This window comes from Callorhinus ursinus, unplaced genomic scaffold (genome assembly GCF_003265705.2).
Source record: "Callorhinus ursinus isolate GAN/ISIS: 27379988/994484 unplaced genomic scaffold, GSC_fseal_2.0 scaffold7, whole genome shotgun sequence".
NCBI lineage: Eukaryota > Metazoa > Chordata > Mammalia > Carnivora > Otariidae > Callorhinus > Callorhinus ursinus.
Window position 1 is genome coordinate 53557967 of NW_027397069.1, and position 16389 is coordinate 53574355.

Genomic DNA, 16389 nt, shown 5'->3' on the forward strand with positions numbered 1-16389 from the left:
ACTTTGAATCATTAATTATAGTTACCAAGATAAGACACAATGGAAGAAAGATCACAGTTTTTATTCTACTTTACAGTGTAGTACCCTCACTAGACAATACCAAATTTTTGCTGTGGGTCTGGCATTAAAAATTCGTTCTCACAGGGGCGCCTGGGTGGCTCAGTCAGTTGGGCATCTGCCTTCAGCTCAGGTCAGGATCCTGGGGTCCCGGGATTGAGCCCCACATCAGGCTCCTTGCTCAACGGGAAGCCTGCTTCTTCCTCTCACTCTGCCTGCTCCCCCTGCTTGTGCTCTCTCTGTCAAATAAATAAATAAAATATTTTTAAAAAATTAGTTCTCACAAAGTTAATGTAAATGTTTCTAATATTCTGTCTTCTTACCTTATCATCACTTTAACCCAAATGTTGGGAAAATGAGAACCAAAAGTCTTCTGTCAGTGATTGACTATGTTATGATTTAGGGAATTTCTGGGTTTCACCACAGAGACTACACTTTTATATCTGACTGATCTCAAATTTACCTGGGGCATTAGTATTCTAGAAAATAGAATTTAGGGACTGGTTGAAAGGATGCCTTTTGAAACCTAAGAAGGCAAGAAATGGAGTTGTTAAAATCGTATTTCTATTTAAGAAAGAGTGAGTCAGTTTTTAGAAATTTTTGTCAGAATTAGAAAACTAAAGTTAGTTTTTAAAGAGGTGGCAGGGAGAGATAAATATAAGGGAGACATGGCAGGGATCAGGTGGGAGGGAGCTAGAATGGTAGGATTGCATTAAGATCTGCTGAGGAGCTTTTTTAAAATGTAGATATTACCCCTTCCTGGCATTATCAGAATTTTAGGGGTTGAGGAGAAATCTAACCTGTGTGTTAAATAAAGCTTCTGTGGGGACTCTGACATATGCTGCCTTCGAGCTAAATTAGAAGCTATATCAGAAAGTAAAAGTTTACCTTATAAAATATAACTGAGTCATTCTAGGGATAATCTAGGCCATCGATGGTCTAGACTTGAAATTAATGAGTGGAGATTCTGAACTCTTATTATACTTAAAGACATACCACACCATTTAACAGTGCTTGTTTGAATGTACAGATTTTAGTATAATAGTTTAACAATCAGTTTTACTATCTCCTAGTTACTTTGTAGATTGTTTTCATTGAAATTAAGTACAAAAATTAAGTTGGCTTGGCTATACTGATGTGCTGAAACTAAACTGTGCCCTTAGAACCTTACGTTACCTTTACATGTCAAGTTAGTGTTGTGTCCATATTTGGCCAACCCTTATTTTAAGGCTTCAGAACAAGAATGGCCAAGGGATTTCCAAAGCCACAGCAGGTGTAGAAATAGTAAATGTTCATATCAACAAAAACTGGTTGCAAGGAGCCTAGGCCCAAGCCAATAGACCTATTCCTACTGACTCAGATCTAGTTCAGTTTCAGATTGGAAACTTTAAGGATTGTAAAATTCTGAGAACTCAAGAGTATGTCCACCTAGAGGTGGAAGCAGCAAAGCCCAAGACCAGTGAAATTCCTCAGTAATGTTGGCTTAAGTTTCTAAGTTCGTTTTATTTTCTTGAAAGCAATTCAATGTCTAGTCCTTAAATAATTTTTGACACAAAACTTTGGCGCTATGAATAGGTTAAACCTGCTGCAATATTTGCTGTCATGGTATAATGTAAATAGGTAAAGGGTACTAATTAGATTCCCAAAGGTAAAAATCTGGTGATTTTGATTCTCTGGTAGAGAGGCCCTGGTTAAGGCAGGAGTTATTTGAGAAAAATGACTTTTCTTATGATTATTTAATCATAGGGTGTGTATTTTTGTTCTTTTTACTTTTTTACAAATTCATATTCAGCATTATTAATAGATAATTGATGATTCCTCACTTCAGAATGGCAAGCATGTTTATTCCTCACCTTTGAGCTCTCATCCATCCATCTTGTGCTTTTCTGCTCAGTCATAACCCTCTACTCCTTCCAAGTTTGACAAAACATCCTTGATATTTTCATCATATTCAGACATGCTAGTTCATAAGCTTTCATACCCTATTCCTCTTTTAATGTCCATTTCTCACACTGTATTGTTTCCCTTTATAATATTAATTCTGCCTACTGTATGAATTTTTATTCATTTTGCAAATATTCATTATAGATTTTCTTATACTTTCAGTTAGAATAAGATCTCTTCTTTGGATTAGGAACAGTAACTTTCCCACAACATTTAGGGTAAATTATACAAATAATGACTCTGTAACACGATTTTATCATGATTGTTAGAACAAAGGACGCTCTCATTGGATATACTTGCTGTGGCCATTGAAGCTAGTACTGATGGGAGTGGACTTTTAACTCCTGTAATATTTCATTTAGAAAAATGGCTGTCTTAGTTGAATTGCATAAATTTTGCCGTCGCCCTTGGAGCTGCCTACCCAGAGCAAATATGTCAAATATCTTCAAGTAAACCCTGACCCAGTTTTAGAATTCTTGGCTAATTTTGAGTTAGGAATTCCTTTTTTTAAACAGTATTTTAAAATTAATACAAGTGCAAAATATATTTTGTGAATTACATTTTTAAAAGACTTTAAATAATATCCAGTACCACAAAATAACTTAATTTGAAATAAAGAAAATAGGATCTACCCAAATTGATATACTTCTCATTGTTTTTGAAAAAGTTGATGAAGATATCAATTTAGAAAATACTTTTAAAAATACATTTTAGGGTACATAGTTGTTTGAAATATTTGTGTGTGTAAAGTTGTATATAATTGACATAATAATATTGCTACTTTAAAGTTTTCAATTTCTTAAAAATATCTGCTTTTAGTCTATAATTTAACAAAGGGATTGCTGTTTTGAGAGACTTAAAAATTGCTCTAAATGATCACTTTTTAATGAAAATCTAGTTAGAATTTTGGGCCTCTTTTGCATAATTTCTAATATTTAACACGTGTGTTTTTCAAAAACAGTGCTTCTAACTAAACATGCTCAAACTGATTGTAATATAAATTGTCTAGCTTTGTCAAAATTTGATTCATAGTTCATCATTGTATTGTTTTGGTATTTATTATACCAAACAGTTACCCTGGAAAGGAAACTAATATTTTATATAAACTCTAGTCACTGCTTGGTAAATTATATAATTATGTTAAGCAAATATTGTAGAAGTTGTAGATAGTCATCTCTGATTAAATAAGTATGACTTTGTGTTATTTTCTGCTAGAAGAATGATTATCGGGCACATTTCACTTTATTAAATAGTGTGTAATACCAGGATTAGCCTTGGTAAAATTAATTCATGCACTTGTTTTATTGCCGCTGTCTTTTATACTAAGAAATTAATGAAAATTATAGTATAGTCAGTGGATAAGAGCTCAGACTCTGGAGCCTGGCTGCCTAAGTTCAAATCCTTTTGTTGGTCTCATTTTCTCTATCTCTCAAGTGGGGATAGTATACCCATAGGATTTTGTGAAAATTAAATGTGTACATGCAGTAAGCATTTACTAAATGATAGCTATTGTTAATAACAGATGTTAATATAGATTTCTTTTTTGGTATATCCTTTGGATAAAGATGGAAAACAATAGTTAAATTAATAAAATGTTTTTTGTAAGTCATATTCTAACACTTGTTCTAGGAAGCTGCTCTATTCCTTCTTTATTTTTAAAAAATAGCCTAAAAGAGTTTTGGTTTTTATATTTATAAACCTCGAATATTATTATCCTACACTCTGAAAATAATTTTAGTGCATAACATAGTATATAGTATGCAGTCATAATTTACTAAAATAGTTAATGTTTGTGATCCATAAAATGAATAATGGTAACACTTAATGCACAGATTTATTTTGGGGATTACATGAGATAATACATTTGAATTAACTTTGTAAATTGAAAGTGCTTTAATTCTCGTCTAAGCAAACCATAAAAGTGATATCTCATTCCGTTTTGCCAAATGTATCTTAAATTAACTAACTTTCATTATCAGTTTAGTGTTCAGTGCTCCAAAGGGCAAATTTCATAGTAGGGTCAATGCAAGTACAAGTGAATGCCTCCTTAAATTTTGCATCCAAGGCACCTCTCTTGCTGTACCCTAATCCTGGCCCTGTTTTATACTGCTTATACACATTTTTCTCTTGGAGAGAAGATAGGCTGAAAGACATTTTGGTTGATAACATACTACTGCTGAAATAAAAATAACCCAGAGTATACTGGTAATTTCATATTTTCAGTTGTGCTTACAGTGAAGCTAAGGACTTAAGTAAGTTAGTGAATAGTAGGCTTTTCTTTTTTAAATTTCAGGTCAACTGCATTAATTCCTTAGTTATATGCATACGACTTGCTCTCACTGAACTTGGTACTAAACCTGCCTGGCACATTCTTCATGCATGTTGGAGCTAGGCAGTTGGAAATTGATAGGAAATTCTGCTGCTTGAAACAGGGCTAAGGCAATATGGGTTATGGTGACCTCTATCACCTGGAATACATTCCTGAAAGCAAACAATAAATCATTTAGTTATTCAGCAAATATTTGTAGAACCCCAATTCTAGGCTAGGAATGTATATAATAGGAAGCAAGACACAGTTGAACTAGCTATTTCCATATTAGTGATTTATGACAAGAAAAATCTCTATCCTAAAATATAGTTTCTTTTGTAATAGATGTCCCATTTCTCTTAGATTATTCAAACTTTTAAGCATGGTCTTTATAATTTTGGATCATCAGGCAGCTATTTTCCTTTTTCTCTAGCATCCTCTCCATTACTGCACCACCACTTTACTTTAGTACTAGTAGCCTCTTTTTATTTCCTAAAATAACACGAGTTTCTCAGCACATTTTCTTTCATCTTGGGAGACTCTGCCTCTTGGTCCTCTCAAAACACAGACTCTTTTTCTTCTTTCAAGTCTTAGCGTCCGTTACCTTCTCACATACATCTTCCTGGAACCACCCTCGAGGGTCTCCATTTGTATTCTTCATAAGAAATTCTGTTGTTTCATAGAATTTTTCTGAATCTGTCATTACCTACTCATTTCCTTGTTTGTTTATTGTCTGCCTCTTCCCGTTGGACTCTGAGCACCATGTGGGGAGGAGTCGTATCTGTTCCTGGTCCATTGGAAGTATTCAGTAAATGTTTGATGTTTAGTGGATATGGTTTTTACAGACAAAACTAATTTTTAGTTTTGCTGTAGGTTGCCTAAGTGCTCCACTGTACTTCACTTTGAAAAAAAATGTTTTCTAAATAAGAGGCATTCTGAAATACTTTTCATGTTTTTATTTTCTTTGTGTAAGGTACACATACATACGTGTTTGACTAATGGTTACAGGAAAAAGATGGGGAAAAGGAGTAGGTAAATATTTTATTTTTAAAGGATCTAGGGTATATAATAAGTGGAATTAACCTCAAAGGACTTTGAACACTTTTGCCTACTCACTTTTTTCATTTATTCAACAAATGTTTATTGAGTTCCTACTGTGTGTAGGCAATTTTAGACATTGGGGATACGGTTGTGAACAAGATAACTGAAGGAGACAGTTAATAAACAAGTAAACAAATGAATACAGAATATGATTTCAAATAGTGATCAGTACTGTTAAGAAAATAGAGCAAAGTTGGGAGTAGTAGTAAAGTGGGAATTAAGACTGTCTTGGACAGGATGTTCAGAGAAGGCTTTGCCGAGGAGATGCTATTTGAGGAGACAGTGTGAATAATGGAGTGGGTTGAGTCATGGGAAGCTCTGGTAAAGAGCATTGCAGACAGAGGAAACAGTAAATACAGAAACTGAGACAGGGAGAATCATGCTGTGTTCAAGGAACAGAAAGATGACCAGTATGGCAGGAGTAAGTAAGGAGGAAAGTAGTAGAAAGTGAGGCCTGAGAGGGGGCCAGATCTCAAGGGACTCTGGCTTAGTAAGCCAGGATAAAGAGTTTGGATTTATTCTAGTGTAGATGGGAAGTCATTGGAGGGTTTTGAATAGTGGGAGAGGGCATGGGGAGGAGTTTATCAGCTTTATTGAGAAGAACTGAGAGGCACCAAGAGTGGAAGTATGAGAACCAGTTGGAAGATGCCTTTGTGGTAGTATAGACAAGAGACAGTAATGGCTTAGACTATAGTAATGTTAGAGATGATGAGAAGTTAAACTTGGGATGTATTTTGAAGTTAGAGCAACATGACTTCCCAGGATTGGATAGTGGAGTTCAAGGGAAAGAGTAAAGATGACTCCTCTTTTGCTTTGGACAACTGTATATAAGGAACGATAATGATATGGGAAAAACTAGAAAAGAGCAGCAATTTTTTGGTGGTAGAGGGTTGTTAAAGTTTATTTTACACATAGACATCAATGGAACAAGTTGAGTTAGGTGGAAGAGGACCCATGCCTCTGAAATGATTCTTCAAGTCCATTGATACCTGACAATTGGGGGGTTGTTTATAATTATTACTTCCTACCAGAGAGTGTCTTACAGAGTAGACAACAAATATTGGGTGGATGGATGGAATGTATGAATATATGAGGTGGACCTTCATACATTTGAACAGATACATTGTCCTTTGTGTAAAGGCATTTGTTTAGATGTATTAAGTAAGAACTTAACCATACTAATTTCAAATGTTTACATAACACTTATTCTGTGCCCGGCTCTGTTGTAAATGCTTAACGTGTATTATTAATCCACTTAATTCTCACAGTATTGTGATTTAAGTATTGTCGTTAGTATCTCCACTTTACAGCTGAGAGAAGTGAGTCATAATGAATTTAAGCAGCTTGTTCAAAGTCATGCAACTAATAAAGGCCAGGATGTGAACCCATGTCATGTGGCACCAGAGTCTCACACCTGTCCACTGCACTATACTTCCTCCCATTATCATGACATACTCATTATCATAAACTTATATCTGTATATCTGTGTGACCACTTGGGTTGGGGGAGATGAAGTAATAAAAGTGATACTTGAGTGAAACATAAAGACTATTGGTAAAAAATGCTACCTTAATCCTTGGAGGAGGCTAATCTGAAGAGAAAGTAAAATGCCTGATTAGTAGCATACCTAAATCCTATAAAGGCTCAGGTTTACTTGCATTTCTTTGTCTTTTTTTTTTATTTTTTTAATGAACATATAATGTATTATTTGTTTCAGGGGTACAGGTCTGTGATTCATCAGTCTTACACAATTCACAGAGCTCACCATAGTACATACTCTCCCCAGTGTCCATCACCCAGCCACCCCATCCCTCCTACACCCTCCACTCCAGCAACCCTCAATGTGTTTCCTGAGATTAAGAGTCTCTTATGGTTTGTCTCCCTCTCTGGTTTCATCTTGTTTCATTTTTCCTTCTTTGTGAATCTTAGGGTCTCTTAAAATGTCATAGAGAGAAAAATGGAAATAGGCCACTTCTGAATATATGTGGATTTACACCCACACTATTTTAGTTAAATAAATATTTTTTATTATGTTATGTTAGTCACCATACAATACATCATTAGTTTTTGATGTAGTGATCCATGATTCATTGTTTTCATATAACACCCAGTGCTCCATGCAGTACGTGCCCTCCTTAATACCCATCACCAGGCTAACCCATCCCCCCACCCCCCCTCCCCTCTAAAACCCCCAGTTTGTTTCTCAGAGTCCATAGTTTCTCATGATTCATCTCTCCCTCCGATTTACCCCCCCTTCATTTTTCCCTTCCTTCTCCTAATGTCCTCCATTCTATTCCTTATGTTCCACAAGTAAGTGAAACCATATGATAATTGACTTTCTCTGCTTGACTTATTTCACTTAGCATAATCTCCTCCAGTCCCATCCACGTTGATGTAAAAGTTGGGTATTCATCCTTTCTGATGGCTGAGTATTATTCCATTGTATATGGAACACATCTTCTTTATTCATTCGTCTGTTGAAGAGCATCTATAATTTTGTATATAATTTGTCAGTACCTAGAAAATGTAAAACATTGACTATGACATCCGTGCATTAGCTGGTGTTGTTAGCATTACTTTACTCCGATGAAAGCGCTTACTTAGATTGCACTTCAGAGTGCCCTTAATGAAAGGAAAGAATAGGAAAGAATTACTGATAATAAAAATTACATTATATGGCGCCTGGGTGTCTCAGTCAGTTAACTAACTGTCTGCCTTCTGCTCAGGTCATGATTCCAGAATCCTGGGATCAAGTCTCACATCAGGCTCCCTGTTTAGTGGGGAGTGTGCTTCTGCCTCTGCCCCACGCCCCAGCTCATTCTCTCTCTCTCTCTCTCACAAAAATAAAAAATCTTTTAAAAAATTACATTATGGGGGTTACAGAAAAAAACCCAATATTGTTTATTTTTTAAAGATTTAGCTTAACTAAGTTTATTGTGGTTTTAGTCAAACAGAAATTTTTTTTCTTTATGATTTCTGGGTTTTGGTCAAACCCACAAAGCCCTTCCTTATCAAGAAGTTGTAAAGATACTGTATTTATTTCTAATAATTTTTAAATTTTGTTTTTTAATATAAGTAATTCATTTTCTATATATTCCTTTCAAATTGCTAAGTTTTTCAACACTTCATTGAATGGACTATTCTTAATATTTTTACAGAATCTACTTTTTTTCTACATTGCTTTGTATATTTACTTACTGTTGTGCCACTTTCCCTTTTGAGATAAACCCAGCATCTTGGCAATCTGTCTGTTTTCTTTTTGTTCTTAGTTTATGGATTAAAAAAGTAAAACAGGGGCGCCTGTGTGGCTTAGTCGTTAAGCGTCTGCCTTCTGCTCAGGTCACGATCCCAGGGTCCTGGTATCGAGCCCTGCATCAGGCTCTCTGCTCAGCAGGAAGCCTGCTTCTCCCTCTCCCACTCCCCCTGCTTGTGTTCCCTCTCTTGCTGTGTCTCTCTCTGTCAAATAAATAAATAAAATCTTTTAAAAAAATAAAATAAAAATAAAAAATAAAGTAAAACATGTAAGGGCCCCCTTTTTATGAACTTGTAAGCAGTCGCCTCCAGAAAATTATAAATTTTGAATCAGTATTTTAGTGACTTTTACTGCTGGTCTTATCTTTTTGTAAATGATATTTTAAAAATTAGACTTTCAAACTTTTTGCTTGATATGTAGAAGTGTAATTATTTTTCATATTGTGAATAATGGTATTGTCATTTTTTTCATTTAATACTTTAATCTTATATTTCTTTTTCTTGTTGAGCTAGGTGGAACCTCACATACAGTGTTGAATAGAAAGCATGATAATAGGCATCCTTTTGTTGTCTCTGATTTTTTAAGGGCAATGCTTGTAATGTTTCACCATTACATTGTTTGCTATGGGTTTTGGTATGTTTGTGTATGCCATTTATCAAATTAGGAAGTACCTTGCCATTCCTGGTTGAATTAAGTTTGCTCTTTCCTTCTTTCTTTCTTTCTTTTTCTTTCTTTTCTTTTAATTACAAATGGGTTTTAAAATGAGAACTTATTCCTTCATTGATTTTGATAAGATTTTTCACCTTTGACTTATTTATTAGCAAGGTGAATTGCATTATAGATTTTTTCATGCTGAACCAGTTTTGCAACATGGATAAACTCAACTTTGGTAATGATATATTCTCTTTTTGACACTGCTGATTTGGGTTGCTATTATTTCTTGTTTAGGATTTTTATATCTCTGTTCATGAGTGAGAATGGGCTATAATTACCTTTTTGATGTCCTTGACAAGTTTTCCTATCACTGTTGTACTAGCCCCATAAAATGAGATCAAGAATGTTTCGACTTTTTCTATTCTCAGAAGAGTTTGAGTAAAAGTGGAATTATCTGTTCTTTGAATGATGGGTAGATTTCACTGGTAAAACCAAAAGTGTGTGATATGCTTGATATCCTTGTAGGGAGATTGGTATTTTCACAGTGGAGAAAAGGATCTCATCTGAATTCTGAATTGCTGCTGTCAGTTGTAACTAAATCTGTAGTGCTCACCATGTCAGACAATATGATTTTGATAAATACATGGGAAAATCATACTTACCAATGTGGGTTTAATGTCATCTGGTTTCATGTAGGATTCACCTTTATTTGATCTGATTAAACAAGCAAAAGACCGAGAAGGACCAGCTGATCACCTTGAATCTGCTTGTGCTCTCAACCTTCCTCTCCAGAGTAATCACACTGCAGCGGATATGTAAGTAGAATGGATGTTATGCTCTTCATTCAACCTGCAACTAGGTTTTGAGCATGATATAATGTAAGATCCTATATAGAAACTGTAGGGAATAGAATTTTGAATAAGATATCGGTCTTTCTTTGAAGAAGCAGGAATATAAGGCACATGACCCAAATAAAGATCAGATAAAGTGGTACAGAGTGCTGCTGAGATCACTCAGGGTTGCTATAAGGAGGATAATTTTCATGATGGAGATGGCAATTTAGTTAGGCCTGAAAGATGGAAAATAGGATTTCTGTATGGAAACTGGAGAGGAGAGAGGAGACACAAAGTGTTCCAAGAGTCAGAAATGGCATGAATTCCAAAGTGTAAGGCCAGGAAAGCAGGAAATGTTTTCAGGGAGTACAGATCAGTGCATTTGGGGTAAAGCATAGGATAGGCGATAGGCACAGGACCTAGGGTGGGATATGAGACTAAATCAGTTGATAAGTACATGATGATGCTGATGATGATGGAAGAAGAAAGCAAATAGCTAATATTTATTGAAGGTTCACTGTGTGCTGGACAGTTGCCTAAGTACTTGAGATTCTTTTTTTTTTTTTCCACTTAATCTTCATAACAGCCCTGTAAGGTAGTAGATTCTGCTATCAGCCTCAGTTATCTGTAAAATAGGAATGAGAGAGATAACGTAACTTGCCAAAAGTTAACAGAAGAAATCAAACCCAAGCAGTCTGACCCCAAAGCTCATGTTCTTAAATATTCCAGGTACTGTGCCTTTCATAGAAATGTGCCTACTGTTACTTCTATTTAGTTCTGTCTAGGAATTGACATTATAATGTCCTGTGATTAGTTCAGGGGCTATTTTCCAGAGATGTCCTTTCCATGCTAACTTGTACCCAGAGTATTTCTAGCATATGATGCCTCTGCCTCCACATATAAATTTGTTTGCTGGGTTATGCACTAATATAAATAAGTCAAGCCTTATCTCTTTCTTAAGTGCCAGGACGTTTTCTAGGCACTGGGAATAAAAGGCGAGTAAGATGGACTAGGTTCTTCCCCTCATAGCGTTTATGTTATGGGGGGAATAAACTAATACATGATGTGTTTTTAGAGTATACTAAATTTGGGCATCTGGTTGGCTCAGTCAGTAAAGCATGCGACTCTTGATCTTGGGGTTATGAGTTCAAGCCCCATGTTGGGAGTAGAGATTACTTAAAAGAAAAAAGAGAGTATACTAAGTACTATAATGGAAATAAAGTGATGTGAGAGAAACTGAGAGGGTAGGAATGTTTAGGGAAGCTTTTTCTGATAAAGCAATATTTGACCTGAGACCTCAGGGACAAGTGGATGCAGGCTAGGCACACATCTGCATCATGGACATTCCAGGCAGAGCAAACAGCAAGTGCAGTGGCCCTAAGGCAGATCAAACTTAGCTGGTCCAAGGAACAGAAAGAATCCCATTGTGGCTGGGGTTAAAGTGAGTAAGAGGAATTTGGGGGTACAAGACGAGTTTGGAGAGGCAAACTGAGGCCAGACCCTTTAGATTCCCATGGGCCATAGGAAAGGGTTTGGATTTTAGCAGAGCAATGGGAAAGCATTAAGGTTTTAAGTAATGGTGCAGCTTGCTACACTTTGTATTTTTAAAGGGCAATTTTCTGGCTGCTATTTGAAGTGCAGGTGGGTTTGGAGTAGGACAGGGAAAAAGTAGGAAGACCAATTTGGAGACAGTTTTAGTAGTCCAAGTGAGACGACATGTAAGTGACTTGGTCTAAGATATGTCAGTAGAGATAGAAAGAAATAGAATGATCTAGGATGTATTTTATTTTATTTAAGATTTTATTTATTTATTTGAGAGATAGAGAGCACGAGAGGGAAGAGGGTCAGAAGGAGAAGCAGACTCCCTGCTGAGCAGGGAGCCCTATGCGGGACTCAATCCCGGGACTCCAGGATCATGACCTGAGCCGAAGGCAGTCGCCCAACCAACTGAGCCACCCAGGCGCCCTCAAGGATGTATTTTAGAGGAAGATTTAATAAGACTTGGCTTTGCATTGAGTTTGAGGAATTGGGAAAAGGGAGAAATTAAAAATAACTCCTAGGTTTTAGATTTAAGAAATGGGATGTAATGTGGAGTTGTTTATTGAGCTGGGAAAAACAGAGGGAAGAAATCAAGAGCTCCCCTTTGGCCTTCTTAAGTTTGAGATTCAAGCAGTGATGTTCTGTAGGTTGTTGAATATTTGTACCTGGAACTCCAGGGAGACCAACCCCTGTCCAAGTTAAGTTTGTCTACAATATTGTGAATTAGTGAATTGAAGGGAAATCCAAGATTGGAAATAGACCAGACCCTGGTACTTAAAAGATTACTTTTAATGGTGATTCCTACATGTAGTAGAAACATCCACAGTAAAATACAAATCCTCCTTCCTGCTTAGAATTATTTCTCAACTACTAAGACAAAATTAGAAAGTAGATCTGGATTATCCTATAAAAAGCAACACAAGAGTGGTAGAATATCAGAAATTGAGAGAGAATATTAATATCTCTCTGTTGATTTACATCTGATATATTTAGTATATAGGTGTAAATTTTCCTGACAATGTATCTGAATACTAGAATTCTGTACTAGGTGATATTTGTTTTATCATATATATGAACCATAGTTATCAATGAAACATTTTTAAGAGGAAAATCAGAAACATGACAATACTATTTTGGTATCAATAACTTATTCTTTTAACCTGAAGTTATTTTATGATCTCAATCTCACTATAATTATTAAAGTTGAACATATATACATATGCAGCTATCTTTTTATCAATAAAGCGGTAACTCTCAGAAAAAAACCATTCATTAAAATAGTTAGAAATGATAATGACAAGCTTAGTTTTCCTATTAGGCTGTATCTTTTCCAGCTTGTGTTTAAATAGCTTGCTGAAACTGGTACAGCCACTCTAGCAAACAGTACGGAGGTTCCTCAGAAAGTTACAAATAGAACTATCCTGTGATCCAGCAATTGCACTACTAGGTATTTACCTAAAGGACACAAAAATAGAGATATGAAGAGGCACATGCAGCACTATCAACAACAGCCAACCTATGGAAAGAACCCAAATGTCCATTCATTGATGAATGGATAAAGATGATGTGGTGTATATATATATATACAATGGAATATTATGCAGTCATAAAAAAAGAATGAAATCTTGCCAATTGCAGCACTGCCAATTGCAGTGACATGGAGCTAGAGTGTATTATGCTAAGCAAAATAAGTCAGAGAAAGACAAATGCCATATGATTTCACTCACATGTAGAATTAAGAAACAAAACAGATGAACATAGAGGAAGGGGTAAAAAAAAAAAAAAGAGAGGAAACAACCATAAGAGACTCTTAATGACATGGAGAACAAACTGCGGGATGATGGAGGGAGGTGAGTGGGGAATGGGCTAGGTGGGTGATGGGCATTAAAGAGGGCACTCGTTGTGATGACCACTGGGTATTGTATGTAAGTGATGAGTCCCTGAATTCTACTCCTGAAACCAGAACTGCACTGTATGTTAAATAACTAGAATTTAAATAAAAATTAAAAAAAATAGTTTGCTGAGAGAAGGAATTTGGTACAGAAAAACAGATTAAATAAGATATGTTTGGATGCATGTGTACAGCTGTGTGTGTGTGTGAGAGAGAGAAGAGAGAGAGACTGTTAGGGAACTTCAAATGAAGACTTTTTCTTTGAATATGTCTAGGTATCTCTCTCCTGTAAGATCCCCAAAGAAAAAAGGATCAACTATACGTGTAAATTCTACTGCAAACACAGAGGCACAAGCAAGCTCAGCCTTCCAGACTCAGAAGCCATTGAAATCTACCTCCCTTTCACTTTTTTACAAGAAAGGTTAGTAGATGATTATTTTCAAGAAGAAGGACTCTGGAACCTGGCTGTGACTGGGTTCAAATCATGGCTCTTCTGCTTACTTAGGTGTGACCTTGGCAAAGTCACTTAATATCTCTATGCCTCAGTTTCTTCATCTATAAAGTGGAAATGATAATAATAATAATCTATTTTATAATGATAATAACCTACCTTATAAGGTTTTTGAGTTAATTAAATGAATTAATACATAAAATGCTTCAAACAGTGCCTAGCACATAGTTAGCACTCAGGTGTTGTTATTGTTGCTGCCGCTGCTTTTGTCAGGCTTTCAAATTTATGTTTGGAAATATTTACCTGTGACATAAGTCTTGCTGTGCAGGTGTGTATGTAGAGTTAAGATTGTACAGTGTGCTGTAGTCTAATGTAGGCACATCTCCCGGTAATTAGGTTGTGCAGCCTCTCTGATTATGTGTGTATAAGGTGGAGCAGACATGTATGTGTATATACAGCTGACCCTTGAACAGTGTGGGGATTAGGCGTGCTGATCCCCCCATGCAGTCAAAAATCCACATATAGCTTTTTGACTCCCCAGAAACTTTACTAATAGCCTACTGTTGACTAGAAGCCTTACCAACAGCATAAACAATTGATTAACACATATTTTGTTATATGTATTATATACTGAACCCCTTACAATAAAGTAAGCCAGAGAGAAGAAAATGTTATTAAGAAAATCATAAGGAAAATACATTTATAGTACTGTCCTGTATTTATTGGAAAAAAAATCCATGTATAAGTGGACCCTCTTAGTTCAAACCCATGTTGTCTAAGAGTCAGCTGTATGTGCAGGTGCACACCCACTGAAGCTCTCTGAAGGGACATGAAAGGCCAGATTCCTCTGTGAGAAATCTTTTTTCTGATTTTATTCAAGTCAGAAGAGTTTTACAGGCATGTTGTACGAAAACTCTTAAGTTAGAGCAGTGTTTCCAGAGTGTGGTCCTCAACCAGCAGAATCCACCTTACCTGGAAAGTTGTAGAAAGGAAAATTTTTGTTTAGGCCCCATCTTAGAACTAGTCAATCAGAAACTCTAGGATGAAGTGCAAAAAAAAAAAAAAAATCCTTATTTTAACAAAACTTCAAGGCAAGTGAGAACCACTGGGATAGTTAACTAAAAAATTCTGATTACGCAAGTCTTTGAAAGGTACATTTAAAACAAGAGTCATTATATTTAAAGTAGATGGGAAAAAAATTCAATTTTGTGGATTCCTTTTCTCCAGACCTATATCCCAGTAGTATTTTTATAGACTTTCTAAATAAATCTTACGTTAGTATTCAAGCATTATTTTGCCTTTTACATACCTAGCTCTGTACTAGAACTAGGGATTACTTATTCTTAAAATAGTGGTGGAGGTGAGGTTACTGTTCAAATGCTGTTTAGTATTGGAGGGAATGTAAACTGTTGCAGTCACTCTGGAAAACAGTATGGAGGTTCCTCAAAAAGTTAAAAATAGAGCTACCCTGCAATCCAGCAATTGCACAACTAGGTATTTACCCAGAGGATACAAAAATACTAATTTGAAGGGATACATGCACCCCAGTGTTTATAGCAGCATTATTTACAATAGCCAAACTGTAGAAACAAACCAAGTGTCCATTGATTGATGAATAGGTAAGAAAGATGCGGTATAAATATGTAATGGAATATTACCCAGCCATAAAAATGAATGAAATCTTGCCATTTGCAATGATGTGAATGGAGCTAGAATATTATGCTAGGTGAAATTAGTCAGTCAGAGAAAGACGAATACCATATGATCTCACTCATATGTGAAATTGAAGGAACAAAACAGATGAACATAGGGGAAGAAAAAAGGGAAAATCAAGAGACAGACTCTTAACCTATGGAGAGCAAACTGATGGTTACCAGAATGGGAGGTGAGTGAAATAGGTGATGGGGATTAAGGAGGGCGTTTGTGATGAGCACCGGGTGCTGTATGGAAATGATGAATCACTAAATTCTACACCTGAAACTAACATTACACTGTATGTTAACTAACTGGACTTTTAAATAAAAACTTGAAAAAAACAAAAAGATGAAATGCTGTTTAATGGCATTGTGGTTATAACAATTTAGTATTTTGAAAAATCCACTTGTAATTCAAAATGAAAATAAACATGACTAATTCCCCTTATCTCTGCAGTGTACCGACTAGCATATCTTCGACTAAATACCCTGTGTGCACGCCTTCTGTCTGACCACCCAGAACTAGAACACATCATCTGGACCCTTTTTCAGCACACACTGCAAAATGAGTATGAACTCATGAAAGACAGGCATTTGGATCAGGTAAGAAAATAATGCACTTCACCTCTCTTCTCCTACTTATTTGTTAACTGTGTACTGATTT

General features: G+C 35.8%; 1 protein-coding gene across 2 annotated transcripts in view; it reads left to right on the forward strand.

Annotated features, from left to right (window-relative positions):
- The window catches only part of RB1 (RB transcriptional corepressor 1), a 160260-nt gene that overhangs the window by 125528 nt on the left and 18343 nt on the right, over positions 1-16389 (forward strand). For both annotated transcript variants that reach the window (XM_073894543.1, XM_025874895.2), the window contains 3 exons: positions 10014-10132; positions 13856-14001; positions 16183-16328. In XM_073894543.1, coding sequence (XP_073750644.1) covers positions 10014-10132; positions 13856-14001; positions 16183-16328 — 411 coding nt within the window. The remainder of the gene's footprint in view (positions 1-10013; positions 10133-13855; positions 14002-16182; positions 16329-16389) is intronic.